Source organism: Alosa pseudoharengus, unplaced genomic scaffold, assembly GCF_046254945.1.
Source record: "Alosa pseudoharengus isolate Yale_2024_CS ecotype anadromous, Long Island Sound unplaced genomic scaffold, YU_APseudo_1.1 YU_APseudo_1.1_scf_11, whole genome shotgun sequence".
Taxonomy (NCBI): Eukaryota; Metazoa; Chordata; class Actinopteri; order Clupeiformes; family Clupeidae; genus Alosa; species Alosa pseudoharengus.
Window position 1 is genome coordinate 16413336 of NW_027468576.1, and position 23859 is coordinate 16437194.

General features: G+C 40.2%; 2 protein-coding genes across 2 annotated transcripts; both read left to right on the forward strand.

The window, feature by feature from the left end:
- Positions 1-586: 586 nt before the first annotated feature.
- uck2a (uridine-cytidine kinase 2a) lies at positions 587-19678 on the forward strand. The gene is made up of 7 exons (XM_076278137.1): positions 587-712; positions 10976-11135; positions 12261-12357; positions 12520-12662; positions 14625-14722; positions 15343-15391; positions 16224-19678. The coding sequence occupies exons 1-7, from the start codon at positions 587-589 to the stop codon at positions 16358-16360; spliced, it is 810 nt and encodes a 269-aa protein (XP_076134252.1). The 3' UTR covers positions 16361-19678.
- A 342-nt stretch (positions 19679-20020) lies between these two features.
- magoh (mago homolog, exon junction complex subunit) lies at positions 20021-21601 on the forward strand. Its single transcript, XM_076278139.1, has 5 exons — positions 20021-20208; positions 20770-20828; positions 20938-21048; positions 21171-21253; positions 21343-21601. Exons 1-5 carry the CDS (start codon positions 20118-20120, stop codon positions 21440-21442), a joined length of 444 nt encoding a protein of 147 aa, XP_076134254.1. The 5' UTR covers positions 20021-20117; the 3' UTR covers positions 21443-21601.
- Positions 21602-23859: the final 2258 nt, after the last annotated feature.

Genomic DNA, 23859 nt, shown 5'->3' on the forward strand with positions numbered 1-23859 from the left:
AGTACACCACTTACTGGAACTTTTTTTTTTAAAATCCGTTGGTGTTCCTCTGAAGGAGCTGCATATTTTACAACATAATTAACAGCCTTGATTTGATCCAAAATTCCAAATACACCTAGGATGAATCTGTCTCCTCGCAGAAGTGTGCAGTCAATCTATCAATAAGCACACAGAATCTTTAAAGTGTGTCAGGCTATTTTTGGCATTTTGTGAAATATGTATATGAAACGTCTGTGCTTCAGTCTGATAAATCAACAGCATGCTCAAACACTCTGTACTAAACTAGCGTATTGTTAGAGATCACAATGAACATCAGATGAAAATAGCCTAGCATCAGGCTAATGCGATAATCATCCAATTTATTATTGCAATTACCAGAGGTGCAATGGTATAATCTCAGTTAACACTGACCCATAAAGTAAGTGTCTTAATCTGAATTTCTATTTCATTTCAATACATACCTACCTAGATCTAGAGCAGCTGAGGACTGGGCTATATTTCAGAATGAAAAAGCTGGCTCACAGGGTGGGGGGTAGAATGTAGGAGGAGCGCACCAGCTGAACCAAACCAAAACCTGAGTGACTGTATGTATGTGTTGACAGCAAGCATGGCAGGCGACAGCGAAACCCGGCTGGACAATCAAGCCGAAAAAGAGCATGTAACCCGGCAGCCTTTCCTCATCGGGGTGGCTGGGGGAACTGCCAGCGGCAAGGTTGGCATTCACATTCTTAACCTCTTTGAATGGTCATGTTTTATCCGAGATGCAACTGATTGTCAGCAGCCTTGTATGGGCTCTTTGAACGCGGCGATAGCCGAAAGATGAGAATGCTCAGACCGCGTGGTTCATGTCATACCAAATCAACGTGAAACACTCGACACTATGAAAAGTGTAATTATGTTTACTTCCATGCTTTTTGCTGTGTTTATTTAGGTAACCAATCCGAGGTTTTAGATAGGCTCATATAATACCACAAATCTTAACATAAAATATCTTACGGTTTTAACGCCCTATTTGAGAATCTCAATATCATCCAACCTATGTCGTCTTTGTAATCAATCCATGCATTATTTCCCAGTAACATTAGGCCTACTAAAATACATGTAAAGACTATTCTATTCTAGACTAGAATATCAACATGCGGCTTGCTAACGCAACGAGTCTACTATTCCACGTAACCACATCTAAAAAGCAATTAATAATGGTTTCGACCAGTCATTTTATCCAAGTTAATCAAACGATCTCATAATTATGTTAACACTTTATGGACCATAGTCCTGCCAACATTGGTGGAATGTGTAGTTACTGCTTGGATCAAACAATGTCAGTGTAGTCATACATCTTTTGTTAGAAGTGCTAATGTGCGCAGCTAGCCACATTGTTTGTCAATCAGATTCCTGTAGACTCCACGTCCACAATTTGCCGTTAGATGAACCACAGCTAAATATTTATGAAAACCAAGGTCCATGTAACATGTTCGCTAGTTATTTAAGCATCACTGATGTTATTGTCAATGGTTAATAATGATGCCGGTGATGGGAGATGTCCCTTTTGAAGTGGCAATGTTAACGTTAGGGATATCTAACGGAAATCGCAATGTAAGTTAGCTAGCAAGGCTAACGGAAATTGCAATACAAGTTAGAGCTACATGCGTGGTTATGGGATTTTCGAAGCCATACACAAAGAACATTAGTGTTTTTTTTTTGGTTCTCGGTCAGATTAGTCCGGTACGTTGTCTTTGAAATGGACAAAGTTTTATTAGTTTTCATTCTCTTGTACCTGGGACACAATCTACAAAATCTTATGTCAACTCGAATGCTGATGTCAAGTCGCCATAACGCCTCCAGTCTAGATCTAGAATGGGGTCAGCAGCACAAGCGGGCGGCACAAGTGTGTCATTTCTTACCTCATGACGTAAGGCTTTGTATGGTCTGTGTGGCGTAGCCTAGTGCTCGAGTCTTCTATGTTTTACCCTCTGGCATAAACTGTTGAGCTTTGACAACTGTTTGTTATTACAATATTTTTACGTTTGGATGTGGTCAGTAAATGCAAATAAATAAATAAAATTATAATAATAATAATAATATTAAATAATGAATCAGAGAGGGTAAGCTATACTACTTTCCTTTAACAATTCTTTTACAAGGATACAAGGAAGTTTATTGTCACATGCATATAGTTACTGGAAGTAAGAAATGCAGTGAAATTCTGTCTGGTGTCAGCCTATTTGTGCATTTATGGGGGAGGGGGGGTAAAAAGTGCAGTAGAAGAGGGGTTTAGTAGATTAAGTGGCAAGGGCTGCATAAGAAAGGTGGGGGAGGATTAGGATTGGGGTGGGGGGAACCAAAAAGGAGCACCCAAGAGCAACAGGGGCAAGGAAAAACTCCCTTACCAAGGAAGAAACCTTGGGCAGATCCACGGCTCAAGGGGCTAACCCAACTGCCAGGGGTCTTGGTGTGTGTGTTGGGGGGATGACAGGGGAGATGGGATAGTGTGCTGTGTATGTGGGGAGAGGGCAGTGTGCAATATGTGTGTTGGAGAAGCTTCCTCATGAGACAATGTGCTGTGTATTGGGGAGAGGGGGGGGGGGGCAGTGTACTGCAAGTATTGTTTCTTGATCCCCCTCCCCCCCCATAATAACAAACAATAACATAAACTTATAATATGAATAATTGAGCTCACTATTTCCCCACATCAACACTAATCCAGGCCCACTGCTGCCTTTGTAAACCCCCTTTCTCTCAAAAAGTGAAGTAATTGGAGTTTAATATCATGTCGGTTGACTTTAAGCATTACAATAAAAGGGGGGAAAAGATACAATTTAATTTCCACCAATTTTACGCATCGGGAACAGCTGTTTCAATCAGCTGCTGTGCTGCTCGTGTTTTGCCAAAAAAGGGAGGACAACGCGATCAACCTGTGCGACATGTAGAGAGACGAGTGATAGGCCCTAATAACTTGAGGAATTCGATGTGGAAGTACTTCGGATTTTTAGTATATCAAACTACGGTGAAGAACAAAGCGGTAGGCTACGCAAACTGTGCAATCGAGTTCTACGTAGGCGAAATTTGTTTGACATTTCTAATCGTAAACACAGACACAGCTACGTCGGAGCCTGTTTACGGATTAGACATTCTCTGGCTACGTTGAAGCCTGCAGTCATGTCACTGCAGAGCCGGACAGTAACGGAGTACATTTACTTGAGTACAGTACTTGAGTACAATTTTGAGGGATCTACCTTACTCGAGTATCATTTTTGGGGAGTACTCATGACTTTACTCAAGTACATTTGAGAGGCAAATATTGTACTCTTTACTCCACTACATTTCTATCCATAACCGTGAGTACCCGTTACTTCTTCTAAAACAAAAAAAGGAAAAAAGAAAAATCTCGGAAACCCTCAATTTGTTGTTTCCCTCTCAAACGTGATTGGACTGTGCAGGCACCACTGATTGGGACAGCCTATCAGCAATCACCTTCAGCTTTCCGTCAAAGTCAACTCCATGGTCAGATTTAGATAAGAGACGACACCATGGACGAAACAATAGATGAAGATGCAGCAGGTCCATCCCGGGAATGTGCCAACTCGTGGCCCCACCTCGCCAGACTATTTAAATTTTCTAAACAAGTTAATGATAGTGTTCGCTTCAACTGTTTCAATTACAAAATAGTATTTTGTATTTGAAATACGTATTTTAAATACATGTATTAGAAATACTGCCCATTCCTGGCAACATGGTAAAAAGATGAAATGTACTCCATGTAGGACGTTTCTGTACATAAATGTTAGCACTGTGGCAGTAGTAATGCAATATTTAGAAAATGTTCTCTTGTACTCTTGATACTCAAGTACTTTTAAAAACAAGTACTTCAGTACTTTTACTTAAGTAGACATCTGACTGTTGTACTTTTACTTGCACTTGAGTAAAATTTAGCAAAGGGTATCTGTACTTTTACTCAAGTAATAAAGCTGTGTACTCTGTCCGCCTCTGTGTCGCTGATGTAATGGCAGTCCACTCGGCTTACTGGTTTTCGAGAATGTTGCACTTCTGTTTGTCATTGTGCACGAAACTTCACGCCAATAAATCATCAGAAATATTGCCGGCTTGCGTCTACAAGCGCCCTCTTTACGTTCGTCCTAATGCCTGTTAGTTGTTTGTGGATTGGCCTATATTTGGCGTTGAAAATGGAAACGTCTTTAGACAGAAAAAATAGATTTTACAATCGATTCAATGAACACTTATGTCTCAAAAATCGCCTAGTCATTAGTACGTTGAACACACAAATCTGAGATAAAATGGCTGGGATAATTATATGTTTCCTAAGTGTTTGAGTAGTTCATCCATATCAACAGATTACTTCACAAGTATAGGATTCCTGTAAGTAAAGAGTATTTTCAACATCTGCAAAAGCTCATGTGTCAATGTTAATCCTGTGGGTAGGATATATCACATGACCTGCCCAAAAACAGGTGCTCACCCTTTGTATTTCTTCTCAGAAAGAAGTTTAGTCTTAATGTTGTGATGTTTTCCTCCCAGACTGTATACTTTGACTGCTTTTGTCAAGGTAATGCCCGGCCCTGTAGATAGAAGGTTCACAACAGTTATCATTCTGGTAAATATGTTCCATGTGTTTCCTAAAGAGTCCTTGATATTTTTTTTAATTTAGGAAAGTTTTCATTGTGTTGCCTCAACACCAGGTGTGAAATGGTTGGCAGTGTCTCCTTGCCAGCAAGTGCAATAGCCTGGTTTCCCAAGGCTCCTTTTAAGAGGACATGTAACCCATTACAGCACTTTGAAGAACCTTATTAATGTTACTAAAATAAAATCGATGCCCAGAGCTCTAAATGAAGCAGCGCTGATGTAAAATCTCTGAACTGCAGTTTCGCTTTTTGGGGGGAACACAAAAGAACGTTGGACTGAGGCAGAAGAATGTTTAGTCAGCACTGGCAAGGGACTGACTTTTTTGTCTGTCCATGTAAGGTTAGTTTAGGGCCCTCTGTCCAGCACAGCGATGCTTATAGCCTGTGCTAACACATTTGGCTTTTACAGAAAAGACTAGAAACATAGCAGTCATTTCTCCACCCCTGTTCTGTTGGCCCTCGTCATTTGCTTAACAACTGAGGGAAACCACTGTAAAGCGGTTATTTTATTTAGTGAAATGCTCAGTGAGTAAGTATCATTACCGCAGTGTGGTTGAAGCAGAGAATTTGTCATCTGTGAGTGGAGTTGTCTTGGAGAAATCCAGGGACAGCTAGTGAAGCAGCTGGCTTGGAGGAGACTTTGAAGGGAATGCTCTGAGAATGGATTTAAGGAACATGTAGATGGAGTGCAAAGTACAATTCACAGTCTGGAGGAGGCCTGTTGTGTCTGTGAAAAATGTGGTAAACAGATCAGACTTGGCCTTCAAGTTTTTCTTGAAGTGGTCTTCGATTGTTATTCAGTAGATGTTTCCCTTGGATTAAGCATGATATCCAGTCTCTTGTCATTGCCTTCACTATAATGAGAATAAATTGACATTATGAGTGTGGTCACTGTGTAACATTAGGCAGTAATGTATAACAGTAAAACAGTAACACTACCGGTGCAATTTCTGTGGTGTTTAGGTGATGGGTTTCTAAGAATAGTGCTTCGCCATTGACCGTCTATCAGTCATGTGCCAGGGTGCCACAGGCATTAAACAGCCACACAGTACATAGTATGGTTTATATACAAGGATTAAAGTTCTCCGTCGTACGACGGATTTCCGTCAATTTGATTTTAGAAATGTCATATTTGAGATCGATGCAGATCCGATGAGGAAAAAAAATAGGAGGCAACTACAAATATTAGGTCCGATGAATTAATGTGTGTGATGGTAAATGTTTAAAGACCTAATAGTGTTCTTGAGAACTTTCTGTGTCTCAATCAGTGACTGCTCAAGAAGATAGCCTAGCCTACCTCAGCCATGAGTTTCGCTTTATGTTGTAGCTACACGCTTGTCTCATTGGCCTGGGGCGTTTGCTTAAAAAAAAGAACACATATGGAGGACTAATAACGGTCTAAAAGTTGGATTATAGTGACACAATCGAGACAGCTGACGAGGTTGGCAAATCCGTTTAACTTTTTTGGATATGATATTGTGAGCTCTTTGTGCGAATTCGGAGAAGAAGCGTAGGCTGTGTATTTTCCGTGCATCAATGTAGAAAATTTCTTACTACCGCGAACTCTTGTCAGGGGAGGTCATTCATTTTGGGTGTCACCTATGACTTGAACAGATAGCCTGCTATGCCACCCCATAGGCTACTATTATTGTTACAGTTTTTAATCAATGCAACTAACATTATGTGTAAAGCGACGCAATATAAACCGTATGCAATGTATTATCCCGTCTGTTATGACATGTACAACAATGTTTTTTACAATTTGCGACAGAAGGTTTTGACTGAGCGTGTTAACATAAAATAATAATAATATTGTCATCATCGCGAACTGTTTAGTAAGGGGGTCAGTCGTGTTTGTGACGCACAGACAGCCTTGTAGCCTATTTTGCTTTAGGCCTCACTTTTAACGACAGTAGGTTGTGAGTGTATGTTGACAAAAAATAACCATGCAATCAAAATAGTCAACTTAAAACTTTGCTATCAAATATTATTTATTTATAGCACAAAACCATAACCAGTATGCCTACCAGAACCTCGCATATTAGCGTCATTCGTGTGCGTCTATTTGGCAAGGCCAAAGCTGTCATGGATGCGTTGTTGCTAAAGGAAGGCAGGTGTCAAAAGTTAAAAAATAAATGGAGATGGGCGGCTGTTGGAAATGGGGGAGAACTAACAAGCCATGGTGTAAAGAAATTAAAGTGCCAGGGGCAGTGTTTGGCAAGTTACTTCAAAATCGTAATGTATTACTTATTACTGTCATTTCAAAGTAATTTGTTACATTATAATATTACTGTCTCTGAATTGTAAGGCATTACACTACTATTGTATTACTTTTAAGTTACTTTTACCAAAATATCTAGAAATATGGATTTGGAATTCTAAATGCAGTTTATTATGCTCAATGCAGCTCATCCTTCTAATGGAGGGCGATGGGGTATAACATAATGACTGAGCTAGGCTTAAGGCTAACAACAGTAGAATGCAATAGGCGCAGTGATGGCTCATGATGCAAAAGATGTAGGCTAATCTGCCTGTTCCCAGGGATGGGTAGTATTTCTGAAACATGTAATATGTATTTCAAATACAAAATAGTATTTTGTCATTTGTATTTTATTGGGTTGAAGGAAATGGCTCTGTATTTTGTATCAAAATACTTTATTGGTGTGTGTTTTTGTATTTTAGAAATACTGCAAAATACTATATGTGAAACACACTAAAAAAAGTAGATACTACACACAGGTGTAATGAATAATTGGTAATTAGGCAACAATGGTTTATTTTTATCGCAATCAGCTAATGTGAGAACAGCTGTGTTCAAAGACACTAACAGCTTTTCAGTGACGGCTATTGTTGAAGCATCAGCTCTGGTCTGAAGCACTGGTGTGAAGTCGTACGCAAGTAAAGATGAGCAAGTTTACCTGTGCAAGTTCACATAAGTAACAGGTAAGTTGATGAGTTGGAACATTAATGCTAATAAGATGTTAGAATGTGTCACGAATCATAGCCAAGTGAGCTGCGTTAGGCTGTCCTTGTTAGGTAGGCTCTGACATTGATGTGTGGGGCTGATCAAAAATAATCGGATGCCTGCGGGAACGCTGTTACAAGAATATTTCGATAAAATTCGGGTTAAATGCAAGCATATTAGGAACATATCTCCAGATGGCTCCAGGTAGGCTAATAGGGCCTAGCCTAGGCTACTTTATAAATACATAATTTGCTGACTGCGTGTGGTTCTTGCCATAGCTGGTCAGGCACAGGCAGGCTGCTTTGCCTGAATTCTTTGTTACATTGCTCCGGAACTCCGGAAAATAAATATCATGTAATTAAATAAAATTGATTCATATTTACAGTTCACCTGCGCACCCATTATACTCTCGTTTGAATTACTCGCGATCGCATAGATATGGCACGCATGTTAGGTGAAAGAGGAGACACAGAGCTATCATTTGATACCAAGTGCATCCGTCTGGGTTATAAAACAGACGAAATGACATCAAAATAATAACTTCATATAGCTCGACTTACCCCACGTTTTTGTGTGTTGTGGTGGCAAAGCATGTTCATAATCCAACGCGATCATGTGTTTCTCTATGGCAAAGCATGTTCATAATCCGGTTTTGAGATCCTAGCAAATTCCTGCATGGCATCCAATTCGAGACTCACATTGCATCCCAATTTATTCGACAAAGAAACACCTTTTTGCCTTCACTTTGTTCATGACAATGCAGTAAAAAGTTGTTTTAGAATCATCATGAGTGTACACAAAGAATATGCAAACTCGGGTTCAGTCAGGTCAGATCAGTTCGTGTCACAGATATGGAGCGCAGAAAGGGCATTTTTCATTACTGTGTCAATGGCACTTACAATGACCAGGATAACTGCTTATAACTAAAGGTAGTGAGAATGGCCAAAAATAGAGTAGCCATAGGGCTAAATAAATAAAAAATGGCATTTATTTCCATAAGGCACACACCACATATTTTTCACATTTGCTCAGCCCCAGAGAATCCCTCCACCATGGCAATGATATTGCCAGATTCAGAACAGTCTGCCCTATGCACACATGTGCCAGCTTGCAGTGGTGAGATACATGTCAAAATATAAGAATTTTTATAATACACTATTTGTATTTTTATTATTTAAAAATCTAAATGAAATCAATGCAAGTATTAATACATGAAATAGTGGCAGATCTGGGTAGCCTAGACTATAAAAAACAATATATAGCATGTGTGTATGGCACTTACATTGACCAGGATAAATGTTTCTAAGGTAGTGAAAAAGCCCTTAAAACAGTCTAGGGTTCTAAGGGTTAATTTCTTAATTCAGAACCATGTTACTTACAGCCAAGTACTTGGAGTGGATATCAGAACGAAATATAGTTTGGCCATCAGTATGAGATCAAATATATACATACAATATTTGTAGTATTTATTATTGTTCTTTGAGTTAACATCATTTGAATAAAACTGATTAAGTAAGGTGCATTATAATATTTTTTATTGGCATTGACCTATTTATGGAAAATATGTTGGAGTGGCCAACAAACTGACCTGTGTATCAGTGTTGGCTTTGCACAATTTATTGCCATTATTAAAATAGGCTATCCTAATCTTCAAAACTTTTTGAGTAGTTTTCAAATAGTAGTTTTGATTCCCAAGTGCCACCCCAATAAAAAGTCTGGACCCAGCTGGCCCCCCTATAAAATAATCCTGGCTATGCCCCTGCACAATTGACCAGACTTCGACCTTTTGTCTGCTTTTAACAAAATTCTGGTTATGATTGTTTCTTGTATTGCATCATGAGCCATCACTGCGCCTATTGCATTCTACTGTTGTTAGCCTTAAGCCTAGCTCAGTCATTATGTTATACCACATCGCCCTCCATTAGAAGTGCAATGAGCTGCATTGAGCATAATAAACTGCATTTAGAATTCCAAATCCATATTTCTAGATATTTTGGTAAAAGTAACTTAAAAGTAATACAATAGTAGTGTAATGCCTTACAATTCAGAGACAGTAATATTATAATGTAACAAATTACTTTGACGATTTTGAAGTAACTTGCCCAACACTGCCTGTAGGGTGGCATTAATTATATAGTAAGTGTACCCTGTAGCCTCGTTTTGGTTTAAACAATGGCCGCCGTGTGAATAAGGCGAATACTCACCTTTACTTTGCTGTTTGCATCTTTTTGTACATTAAAAACCAATAGGTCGCGACCGCAAAAGGGGTGCTATCTCTATAGGTAGATATGAAGAACGTATGACTTATGGCCTGAAAAAAGTTCAGTCAAACGATTTTTTTTTCACTTCCCTGTTTATATAAGACACTGGTGAAGTAGGCTACAAACAAGTGAGATTTGTGTTGAGTGGGTATTGTATGGTAGTAGAGGCCTAAAAGTTGTTGTTTTTTTCACTACCACAGGTTAGATGACACAACTAAACTTACTAAATGGTTACCAGTTAGGGGTTTTCCCTCTTCTAAAGACAATGGAAAGGAAGACATTTCATATGCCATTAGCAGTACAGTGACCACCATTTTGCATCTGCTGAGAGGCCTGTGTCATTCATTGATGTGAGTCCCCCCGTCTGTGGCTATATGAGGGGGCACTGGGCACTGCAGTATAGCGTAAACCTTGTTCTTGACAGACTCCAGACAGTTGCTCTAAAGCTGATGAGTCAGTTTCTGTTGTGAGGCGAGGGTGTCTGGTGGCACGATGCAGACAGTGATGGCCAGTGTTTAAGGACAGTGTGTAGGTTATGCACCAGAAAGTGAATGTGAATGTTAAGGTGCCTTTCTGTTGCCTATGAAGTGGTACAGATCCACATACATAACATCTAACATGTTATGTATGTTAGGCTACACCTCACAAGGCTCGATCAGCTCCTTTAAGGAACTCTCTCTAGCCTTGTGTAGCCTGCAGAGCAGACGCTGCTTCAGCAGGACTGCAGATTAGGAGAGAATGCAATGGGCCTGTGCTTGAGAGTGGATGAGGGGCAAGACAGACTTTCAGTGATGCAGTCAGGAGCTGTGGGAGTGTGGGGGTGGCTCAAAGTACAATGGTGCAATGAAGTCAGATTTGGTTTGCCAGTCTTTTAAACTCTTTGCCAAGGGAAAACAACATAGAAAAAAGACTAAATGTACCAAAGATGTAGTCTAGTGTTTTGACTTGTCTTGTAGGTTTGTTTTCCAAACCAACATAGACCTTTTTACAAAGAAAGAACAACCCTAATTTAAGGCCTGTAGACAAGCACGATTTTTGTCGTGCAACCATCATTCTTGAGTTTTGGATTTTAAATATACTCTTGTGCATGTGTCTTTGACTCCTTCTAGTCGTCCGTCTGTGGGAAGATCATGGAGTTGTTGGGGCAAAATAAGATCGACCACCACCAAAGGCAGGTGGCCATCCTCAGCCAGGATAGCTTCTACAAGGTCCTCACCCCCGAGCAGAAGGCCAAAGCCCTCAAGGGCCAGTTCAACTTTGACCATCCAGGTAGGCCGAGAGGAGGTTCACCCCCAGATCCCCTGCCTTGTCTGGCCCTGTCATGTCTGTTGGTTTGTTTATCCGTTTGTGTCTCTAGCAGAGACTGCATTGTGGTTGTGTGGGTGGCTATGCAAAAACGCATCGTTTTTCACATTCAATAGCAATGATTATTATGAAAATGCCAGCCTTGAAGTGTCCACAGCCACTACATACATTGTCTTCATGGTGTTACTTTGACAGGTATAATTTGCTAATTGAGTTGAAGGAGAATTTAGGTGATTTTTCACATAGACATGTTTCTTGAGGTCACCGAGTACTGTTGGTATGAAATAAAACAGCAGCCAGGCAACTACAGTGCTACATCCTGGAGGCATGATTTTAAAGATGAAATATAGAGATCAATGTGAAAAATCGCGTTTAATGCCATCATTTTGGCAGTCAAATAAACTCTCGTTCTAATCGTTCTAAACTCACGTTCCAAGCTTAGAGATGTCAACAAACTTGTTTTTTAGTCTACTTTTCTACCGATTTCAATTAAATATGTGCTATATAGTGCAGTCAGGTGTCAAACCGAATTAAGCTGTAGGTAAAGTAAGGCAATTGCTGTGTTAAACGATTCTGTGACCACCACTTTTGAGAACTGAAATAATGTCAATACAATGAATAGAAAGCCTATCAAACAACAATTTGATGGGAAAAGTTACGTAGCTTGGAATACTCAATAGAGGGAATTTTTCAGGTGTTAGGTTACTGTTAGTACTGCTTTTATAACTTCATAGTCTTCATAGTGCAGTGTTATAATAGCATTATGATCTCATACACTCAAATCCTGGTTCTTTCTCTTGGCTCTGCTGCAGTCAAAGATGTTGCTCTTTTTCGTTGCATGCATTTTGACAGCTATATAGAACCCCTTGTCCAGCTGGTCTAGTCTGTGGCAGGTGTACAGTCTGTGTGTATTGGCATCTGAAGGGGTTTGGGTGCTAGGTCTGACACAGCTGTCTACACAAACACACAGACACATGCACAGTTGTCTTGTCTGTCAGCATCTTTGCCTCAGATATAGTTTTGTCAGCTAATCCTCACAACTTCTCTTGGCTGGTGCTCTCCATCACCTCTCTTGTTATTTCCACTTAGATGCCTTTGACAATGAGCTCATAATGAAGACCATGTGGGACATTGTGGAAGGCAAAACCGTCCATATTCCAGTGTATGACTTTGTTACTCATTCCAGGTGAGGCATGGTCACCATTTTTCCTGTTGCATTTGCAGACATGCAGCAGCAATCAATCACTTTCTCCTCAGAAACGTTTCTGGTGTGTTTCGAACTTTATGTAGCATGTGTCAAATGTGTGATTTGTTTTTATGAGAGACTGCATTTGTCATTGCTTTACAGGAAGGAGGAGACCGTTACAGTTTACCCAGCAGATGTTGTGTTGTTTGAGGGCATCCTAATGTTCTACTCCCAGGAGATCAGGGACCTCTTTCAGATGAAGCTGTTTGTGGACACCGATGCTGACACTAGATTATCACGCCGGGGTGAGAAAGCCTTTAAATCACCAACAATAATTCTGAAATCAACTCCTTGGTTGTCATTTCATGCAGTGGTGGTATTTGCATGCTTGAAAGTGTTGACTGCCTTGCCTTACACTGGACAAAGTATCAAACTATCAAATTTCTCCTAATTTCAGTTAGTTTCAGCCAGTTAGACTCTGGAACATTGATAGCCAAGTCATTGTTGATCCAAGAACCACTACTGATGATCAAAGAACCACCCCCAAGAGACAGGAGAACTGCAACTATCTTCCAAAACAATCAGTCCATTATCATAACTGGCCCCAGAAAAACCCTGGAATTATTTTTAATAGATCAATGAGACATTGACAGTTCAACAGTTGAATAAGGACTCACTAATATGAATTATTACTATAATTCTCATAGTACTTTATACCCCCTTTGGCCACTTTATTAGGTATACCTTGCTAGTAGCAGGTTTTTTGCCCCCATTTAACTTCAGAACTGCCTTAAAGGGACCCCATGCAGTTTTATCAATTTCTTCGCTGTTTTCTCGCTTTTTGCTCAGTTTTCTCTGCAGAGCTCCCCCTACAGCTTCAGAGTATATATTTTACGACACTCCTTGCTTGGTCAGTCTGCCGTTTTCTCTGTCCCTGTTCCTCCGACAACGGTTTACTCGCTTTCTGCTTCTTTTCGCTGGCTCTGCCATGACAAATATCTGAGAAACGCCATCGCTACCTTGTTCTAGCAGGTGCCTGGCGTATATATGTGTAGTGCAGAAAAGCAATTTGTTACATCGCGAGACCGCAAGACTTTCTGACTCTGAGGCCTGCCGGCCCGCTGGCCCAAAGTTGCAAGGCTGGTTTTTCCGCTCACAGACGCTAGGGGGAACCGAGACAGCCACCATTCACCCCAGAAAAAGTAATATAACCATTCCAATGACTCTTAAGTTGTTAAGTTAAGGTAAATTAAGCTAAACAACTGCATAGTTCCCCTTTAATTCTTGGCATAGATTCAACAATGTGCTGGAAACATTTTGGTTCACAGATTTTGGTCCACATTGACATGATGGCATCACATAGTTGCTGCAAACATTTGTTGGTTGCACACATGATGCGAATCTCCCTTTACAACACATCCCGAAGGTGCTCTATTGGATTGAGATCCTGTGACTGGAAGTGAACTCATTGTCACTTTGAATTTGAGATGATTTGAGCTTTGTGTTATTCATCACGTTTTCATGAAACCAATAAACGGAATATGCTCGTCTTGTTCTTGTGTCTTGCGCACCTTATTCTGATTGCGATAAACCGAAAAAGGCCATATTCGGTTTACTAATAAACCGTTTGCACACCCTAGCATATGCCTGTTTTAAACAGAATATCGGGTCATGAAAACACATTAAGCGGAGATGACATATGCTCCCAGAAGGAAGAGTGTTGTAGGCCTGCGCATGCTCAATTCGCACAGAATGCCTATTTGTGGGCCTACAATCCAAATGTCGCTGCAGAAATGGAGACTCATCAGACCAGACAACTTTTTTTTTTCATGCCAATTGCAGCCTCAGTTTCCTGTTCTTAACTGACTGTTCAGAGATACTCCTCTGCATACCTTGGTTGTAAAGAGTAGTTATTTGATTTACTGTTGCCTTTCTACCAGCTCAACCAGTCTGGCCATTCTCCTATGACCTCTGGGATCAACAATGCATTTTTGCCCACAGAACTGCTGCTCACTAGATATCTTCTCCTTTTTGAGCCTTTCTCTGTAAACCCTAGAGATGCGTAAAAAAACTCAAAACAACTTAACCATGCCATGTATAAAGTCACTTAATCACCTTTCTTCCCCATTGTGATGCCTGGTTTGAACTTCAACCTCTTGACCATAACTACATGCCTAAATGCATTGAGTTATGCGTTTAGACCATGTACATGTCTATGAACTTGTAATGCCCTTACTTACTACTTTTGTTGCTTGTATGTTTGACAGTGCTGCGCGATATTAATGAGCGAGGAAGGGATCTGGAACAGGTGCTGTCGCAGTACATCACCTTTGTCAAACCAGCCTTCGAGGAGTTCTGCCTGCCGGTGAGTGCCACCGCTGTTTCCCCATGCTGCACAGTAACCTTATTTTTAACTGGTGTAGTGTGGATATGTAGGCTTCGACTCAGTGCTGAATCCAGTCAGATATTGACTCGCTGAATAACTTCGCTGAATAGCTTCCTGTGTCCATTTGATTGAATGTGTATTTTCAAAGCTTCTGTTGCGAAAGGCTGCATGTTTAACCATGTTTATTTTAAAGGACATGCATATTTTGTTGATATACAGTAGGTCTAAAGTTAATCATAGGACAAGGTCCATTGAAGCATAGCTTGTTTATATTTTTAACAAGCTGTTTATTGCACGTATTACAAAGATCTGTGACCTGTACCAAAGCACTTCAAGGGCCATTGTTTAAAAACACATCTCCATGGTTACTAATGCTCAGTTTCATCCAGGTTTCATCCTTCAATTAGCGCGATCTAATTTTAGATGCTACATGAGAAAATAAAGCCTGTGTGGCATGCTAAACCACAAATGTTCTATACAAAGCCTACTGTAGTTCCTTAAGTATGAATCCAGGTAAATTTGACACTGCTTTAGTCTCTTAAATGCAAATGTAAAGGTTTATCTTAAAAGGGGGGAAAAACATTTTGCTTCCTCCTCAGACCAAGAAGTACGCTGACGTAATTATTCCTCGAGGGGCTGACAATAGTGGTAAGTGGCTACTTTTTTTGTGTTAGCATTTCCTAGCAGGGTAGACCTGCTTTCTTCTCAGGATTGTGAGTGAGGAAGGAATGGTATTTCCTGGTTTGTGTTTTATATGTACACTGTGAGCGTCATCAGTCATCTACGTCGCTTCCTCTAGAGTCTAAGGCATCTCCGCACAGCAACCAAGCATTGCCTAGCTGCACACAAGTCTGAACAGTACTCACATTTAAACTTGTCAGTATTTTATTTAGTTTTGTTTTGTGTTGGGTATGTTGTAGAGATTGGAAGACGCCAAGATAAAGATATTTTGCAGTGAAACTATTTTATCGCGTCTGGTCTGCCACAGATTGTGGGAACATTTTGATAGTGACTGACACGTCCACCTCGTAGGCGATCTGTGTTTCTGCTGGGCTTAAATCTGACTCACTCTAACTTCAACAATTGTTATTATTATTATTGTAATATTTTTATTATGGTAAATTAAAACATGTACTTTAGGTTTTCAATTTTTGAAATCAAATAAGTGTGGGTATTGAAATAAAATAAGTGTCAGGTATTGAGGGAGATCTACGTGTGTGTGTGTGTGTGTGTGTGTGTGTGTGTGTGTTTCCTATTTATTTAATTACATGCAATTGCATAGCTCATGTGTCCACTGAGAAATCCAAGGGTAGTCATAAAGGACACAGTAAAATGCTGGTTTTACCCAGCAAAAACAAATATTGTTTTGTAGAAAATGTGGCTAAAACTCCATGTCGGGTTTCCAGTAATGGGCTGCATGTTTTTTCTTCAGCACTTAACCTTTCTGTGCTGTATTTGTGTCCATTTCTTTCTCCACCAGTTGCCATAAACCTGATCGTTCAGCACATCCAGGACATTGTGAACGGCGGCCTGACCAAGAGGCTGAATGGCTGTGTGAACGGCTACATCACACCCCGCAAACGCCAGCCTTCAGAGTCCAGCAGCCGACCCCACTGACCACACTGCCTCTCTTCACTTAAACACAGGACTAGGCAGAGAACGAGAGTGGTGGAGGAAGAGGGCGAGAAGGAAGGATGGATGAATGGGAGACCTGTACATATTGCATTACGAGTTAGCCAACACTATTTAAAGAAAAAAAACCCACACAAAAAACACAATCCAGAAGAAAAATCGCAAAAGCTGCAAAACTGCCTTCTTTGACTTTTTTTTCCTTCATTTTTTCTTTTGGATGATGATGACATGGAGTTCCTAGTTTGGAACTTTTAGTAGGTCAGATATGACCTTATTTTCTTATTGTATTTATTTTTGTTTTTTGTTTTATTATTATTTTTTCCAGTCCTTATTTGTGCTTGCAGGTGTGAGTTAAAGGAGGGAGGCAGTCTGTGCTAGGCCTTGTGAATTGGATTCTGTCCTTGAGCGCTGTGCTGTTAGAGGACTGCTTTTTCTTGCTGATTTTTTTTTTCCCTTTCTTGAACGTCATTCATTGTCAAAAACGTCTGATCAGAGTTGTTTCTACCACCATGCTTCATCATTGAGCATAGTGGGTAGGAGTGGATTGTGTCGGTGTCGGAAGGCTTGATTTTTATTATTATTATTATTATTATTATTATTATTATTTTGCTTACAGTACAAAGCTCAGATGTGCGGAAGAAAAGGCAAAAAAAAAATGCAAACTTGAGGTTCAGTGACCCATCTGAGATGCAGTGACTTTTACTCAGCTGGCTTTGTCTGAATAGGGCTGGATGTTTAAGCTGTTCAGTGTACTTCGGTGTACTGTATTTAACTGTCATTCTTACCATGTCTGACATCCCTGCCCCCTTTCCTCCACCCCCTCAAGCAACACAAGCATCAGGTTTGGGAATAACTGGAAATGTAGCCACTTTGGCAGAAATCCCCCCATTCCGCTCCAAATCCACTCCTGCGTATTCCATCCTGCCACTGCAGCACTCCCATAGCTGCTCTGGCTTCTGCAGCTCCTAGCTGCACACTTGGTGTTCACGTCTCCCAGTTTTCCGCAAGGGAGATGTCTGACTTGGTCGCCAAAAAAAATGACAATAATGATAATTTAAAAAAAAAAAAAAAAAACTCAGGCCACAGCCAGGTCTAAGCCTCTCAGGTGTAGTGCCTAGTGTGTTTGAGAACTCAAGGGCAAGAAAGACTGATAGATTGGAGACCATTTAGTGTATAAGACCTGAGACTGAGGTCCAGAGGGCTGTGTGTTTGCTCTGGGACCTGTTTGAGAAGAAAGGCTGGGCATTACTTGCATGACCGCCAGTGTTATTTCAGTTCCAGATTAACCCACTGTTACGTGTTTTTTGTCTTTGAAAAATTCCTCCTTGGTTGTTATGTCTGCTTTTTTCAAGCTCCAAAGAATGTTCATGGTTTTTTGCCTCTGTCAAGGCAGTCCTTCTGAGGCTCTGAATGTTTAAGATGAGGTTGTCCCTAGTGAAATTGGCCACGTTGCGCAATATCATTGGTCACAGGATGTCCACCATGATTTCTACAGCTGTGGATCTTAAGCTTAACCAAACACGAACCATGATACAATGGCAAAACAAATAAGTTGAATACACTTTCCCAGCAAAGCAACAGAAGATAGAAGTCACCAAAGTAGTCTCTCAGTATTGCCTATTATGTCTAGCAGGACACAGGGAAGACAACTCCTTATTTCCCTTACCTCTCTCAGGACCTCAACTGGATGCTTGTTTTCTTGTTCCTCAGTTATGTGTGCTAAAAGAACTTTCTATTGAAACGTCAATGCCTCTCTGTGACTTTCAATACAAAGACTTCAAACACTGTTGTTACTGACGTCCCTATGTCGAAAATGATGGCTATGAAACAGGGTAGTTAATTAAGTGTTTTCATTTCACCTGACTTCTCTGCACTTTCCTCAGAAAAGAGTTGATTATATTGATTCATGACTCATGAATAAAGGGTTCATAAGGAGATGGGCGCCTGAAGTCAGGGCCAGGTTTCCCAAAAGCTAAAAGCAATGGTAAATGATGAGTTTTATAATCGTGCATGCTCATTCCCTTGCAATGACATTGGTGCCTGCCTACCTATATTATTTGAGCCGTGCCCAGATAAATAAAACAACTGTATGAGATACATATGTTTGTATGACCTAATATCAAGTACTGTATGTATACCATTTTGGTATGAAATGGGTCACACCACTAGAAAGATCAATTGGACAATTTGTATGACGCCACTCTGAATTTTGTTCTTAAAAATGATTTGATCATATTACGTCATCAAAACTGCTATTATCAACATGAAGCCCTGCAGATGTTGCTTTTGTTCCAGAGGGTCATGTTGGCACAAACACACAAAAACACTGCTGTTTGGCTCAAGGTGTGCGGAGTCAAATGAAGGCTGATAACAAAACTGAAGCACTTAAAGCCAGTTCAGTTTGGCTTTTTCATAAACAGCACTAGTCATGGTCACTAACCGGGGCTGTGTAGCAATGATTCAAGCACCAGCTTTGGCACCAGATACAGTCTGCCTTATTAACACAGGCCCTCACTACTTCCAATACAAAAAGCTCAGCCAAATCAGAACACTTACATACACATAGACAAGCCTGCTTTGCTATTTAAGGTGTTTATACATTGGCTAATGACTACTGCATTTTTAATTACTCTTCAATGATAAATGTCAAGCCCTTCTAAAATTACATTATTATATGTTCTATTGGCTTGCTGACACTCTATGTACATAATTGTGAGTATGTATCCAATCAACGTCTGTGATTACGTGTGTATATTTTCTCTTGTTAGAGGGCAAAGTTGAACTTGAACCCTGTTTCAATTGTTCCCATATAAATCTTAATCATCAAAGTTGCTAAATGTTCCTTGCCTCAAGTACTGTATTGAACACTGAAAGAAAAACTGTTTGGAGGTGGTGCAGTGGCTAATGATACTAAAAAGTGTTGTTACAAGCTTAACTCTGTGTATTGCAATTCAAAGGGGCCTTTGATCTGGAGTTCGTTTGGACTATTTAAGAGGGAGAGAATTTATCATGTTATGACAACTTAGAGCTCTGTCCACTGTAGGGTACCATCTGTAGACAGTGAGAAGTTCTACCATATGGAAGACATTCAAAGATAGATAGTATTTGACCTCACTCTCAAGTTTCTGTCACTATAGCACTACGAAAGCAGTGCCTCCTCAAAAACCTTTTTTTTCTGCCCTCAGGATGGTACACACCCTTCCTTGTATCATTTTGTAAATGTGTACATGAATGCAACATGTGTAATCAAATCCACAAAAGCTACTGAAAATGCAATGAATCTAATAAATTTTTTATACTATGCATCCGTGCATTAATCTGTAACTTGATATGAATACTAATATGAAACTAATCACAAGCTTAAAGGCAATAATTTAGAATATAAGCATTTAACAAAAAATATGGTGGTCTAACCATATGATAAGCATTCCTGGTCTGAAAGACTGATTTTTACCACAGGCATGCTCTTCATACAATACTCTGACAAAAGCATTTACGATGTATCAAGAACATGTTGTAGGCTACAGAGACTGGTCTTCTACAGCTTTTAACACTCCACACCCATAGGGAGCAGTGTGCGTTGAAATCATGAAATCCTTGCTTGTTTGACGTCAAAATCAAGCGCCAGGACGCGCACGCGTGAAACACTACAGGAACAGAGCGGACGATTCATTGAGCAAAGCGCCGCCTAACAATTAGCAAGTAGACGGAAACTGCAAGTTTTGGATGCGCAGTTTTCAAAATGTCTACAAGTGACTTTTACTTGCGATATTATGTTGGACATAAAGGCAAATTCGGGCACGAATTTTTGGAATTTGAATTTCGGCCGGATGGTGAGTGAAAGCGCCAAGTATAAACGGCATTAGCAAATTAGCTAGTTAGCTAGCTCGCATGCTTTGGGCCTTTTGAGTTAAAGATGGCTAACGTTAGCTTTTAAGTTAGACAAAACAAACATGGTATTTTGATAGTACGTTGTTTGAATTGTTTATATATATATATATTTGAAGCTTTGGTTACGGGCACAGTAATAGTACATAATCATCCTACCCGTGAATTGCTTGCCGTGGGACTGACTGTGTAGCATGAGCAACCCGGTGGACATGCGTAAAGCTAAGTTGGCTAACGCAAGTTTTGCAGCATAGCAGTTGGTTCAGTCGGAGCCCACTTTCAATTATGTAGAAATCAACAACGTGCTAGTTGTAGCATTGTTATGTGTACACACATTGTATCTTAGCAGCAACTTGTAGTTTGGTCTTTCTTGCTGTGGATTTGTTGCCCTCTATCATGAGCTGTTTGGACCCAACCCCCGCCGCAAACATCACTTACAGCTAACTTAACGGAACTCTTGTGTTAAAAAAAAAAACCCGCTTTAAATACCTTCTCTTGCTGAACAGGAAAGCTGAGGTACGCGAACAACAGTAACTACAAAAATGATGTCATGATCAGGAAAGAGGTATGGTACATGTAATTGTAGACTCTTGATTAGGCAGAGTTTGATACTCTAATCAAAACAATCAGTCTCGCATTCACCTAAATTTTGGATTACCTTTTTTTCCTGAAAGGCATATGTTCACAAGAGCGTCATGGAGGAACTCAAAAGAATCATAGACGACAGCGAAATCACCAAAGAAGACGATGCGCTTTGGCCTCCGCCAGACCGAGTCGGCAGACAGGTAGGGTTAATGTTTCTGTAGTTTTTAGTAGGCATTGCCTACACCATGGTACTTCCTCGTTCCTTTATTTTGATTGAATGTAGCCCCATAACTAATACTATATTCTACTTTTCTCTCTGAAGGAGCTTGAGATTGTGATTGGTGATGAGCACATCTCGTTTACGACCTCTAAGATTGGTTCTTTGATTGATGTCAACCAGTCAAAGTAAGTAATCATATCTTGGTTACACAATGTCTATGCTTTGCTTACTATATTATTGAATGAGAGCTAACTTTGCCTGTTTTTGTCATTAGGGATCCAGAAGGGCTCAGAGTGTTCTACTACTTGGTTCAAGACCTGAAGTGTCTGGTTTTCAGTTTAATTGGCCTTCACTTCAAAATCAAGCCAATTTAAAGGAGTCATTTTTTTTCCTTTTTCATTTTACATCAATTACGTTGTTTTTACTTTAATTGAACATGCTGTTTTAGGTTTTGTCCTCAGAACATTTGTAAATTTGCTTCTTGTGCATATGTTTTTCTCTTTTTAATAAATGATTGGTTGTGGTGTCTTGAGTACCCTTGCCCTATGTCTCTTCTTCAGTAGGAGGACAAACAAGATGCTAGTTATTAAAGTTTTTTTTGAATATATTATAACTGTTTTTGTCAATATGTTAAGATTGGACTTGACTAAGGGATTATAGGTTATGTGAATTTTATTTATGAGCCCTGGCAGATGTACAAATTAGACATAATCAAAATGGAAATGGAGCCAATGTTAACCGTTATTATTTATTTTGAAGAATTGGAATATATACCAGCTACTATTTCAGATATTTCAAAGTAAGAAGGACAAACATCAGTGCATCACTCCACTAATCAGGCCTTTATGGTAGGGTGGACAGATTGAAGCCATTTTTTGCTGTGAGTTTCCCAAAAAGCACCTGAATGATTCGTAGACCATGAGATGTAAAATCATCTGGGCTGATGAAATGGAGACTGAATTATTTGGCCACATTTCTCAACAGTGTGTGTGAAAGAAACCAGGCGCTGAGCTGCACTGATGTTTGTCCTTCATACACTAAACTCTCTTTAAACACTGTACTCTCAAAGGAACTCTGGATGTCATTTATAGTGACCATTGGGTCCTTGGTTACCTGTCTGTCCAAGGCCCTTTGTCCCAGATTACTCAGTTTGGCTGAGCTGCCAGATCTAGGAAGACAGTTTGTTGTTCACTCTGACATCAACTGTGAGATCTTATATAAAGAGATGTGTACCTTTCCTAATAATGTCCAGTGAATTAATTTAGGCACAGGTGGACTCCAGTTAAAGCAACACCAAAGAACCTTTCCTCTGTCTCTCGTTCCATCAAACTACAGATCCGCTACCCGATCTGGCAAACTTACATAGTGCAGTTATAGCTGATAGAGGGCCGCGAAGCAAATGCAGAAGTGCCGTTCACCCTGTTACGAGTTGATGAACCACTGAAACAACTTTGGACAGATTATTTTAAAGTACAAAAAATTCTTTGGTGTTGCTTTAAATTGTAGAAGCATCTCAAGGACCATTGATAGAAGAAGGATGCACCAGAGTGCAATTGCAAGCACCATGACAAAGGGTCTGAATACTTGAAAATTTCATTCTTATTTTTTATACATTTACAAAACACTCCAAACACCTGCTTTTTTGTGGAGTGTTGGAGTATTGTGTGGAGATTGATGAGAAAAAAATAATTTAATCTATTTCAAGATGAGTCTGAAACAACAAAATGTTGAAAAAGTGAAGCGCTGTTAATACTTTCCCTATGCACTGTATGTCCTCCCAAATGTTGTTTTCCTTTTTTGGTCACTTCTCCACCCTCCAGCAGTGCACAGGTTTTGTGCCACAGTTTGTGCCATTAGGCCTGTTTTTGAGTCCATGGTTCCAACTCTTAGGTGTGGCCAACACTGATCTTAAAAGCCTTGAGCATGATTGTTTTGGCTTGTGATCAATTAGGCTCACACCACTCAGATTATTGCTGGTTAATGGGTGAGAACATTTAAACATATCATGTCTGCACCTATTTCTACAGAGGCATCCACATGGCGGGTGTATGCTGAGCCTGCCAAACCACTCCCAACAGAAGAAGTGCATAGAGAAAAACTGTATGCATGTTTTCGCTTTAGGAGAGATGACATTAAGTACATTGCAGATCTGGTCAGGCCAACACCAAACCCGAAGGAGTCATGCTTTATACATGGAGGAACAGTGCTTATTCGCTCTGCGCTTTTACGCATGTGGGACTTTCTACCAAGTAATTGGTGACAATATGGAAGTGAGAAAATCAACAGTGAGTAATGTGGTGAAGGCTGTGTCAGACTGGGCAGTCTGATCAATCAATTTGTTTCCTTTCCCAAGGATGACCAGACAGCTCAGACTAAGCACAAGTTTTTTCAAATGGGGAACATGCCTAGCACTAATGGTGCTATTGATTGTACTCATGTGCCTATCCAAGCACCTTTTGAAAGGGACTGGGAGTATGTCAATCGAAAGGGGAGGCACAGCACCAACATCCAACTTGTGGGCAACGCCGACCTTTTAATAACCAACTGTGTTGTGAAAAGGCCAGGGTCTGTTCATGATGCATGATGGGGAGACCGCGCGTAACCACTCCTACCATGGCTAATGACCCCTTTTCCAGTTGCAAACACACCTGAGCAGGCACGCTTTAACTCCCCACAGTGCAAAACATGCAAATGTGACATTGAACGCTTAAATGGAGTCCTGAAGAGATGGTTTGTGTGTCTTAACTACTTGCGAGTACAACCCAAGGTGGTATGCAACATAATCCTTGCC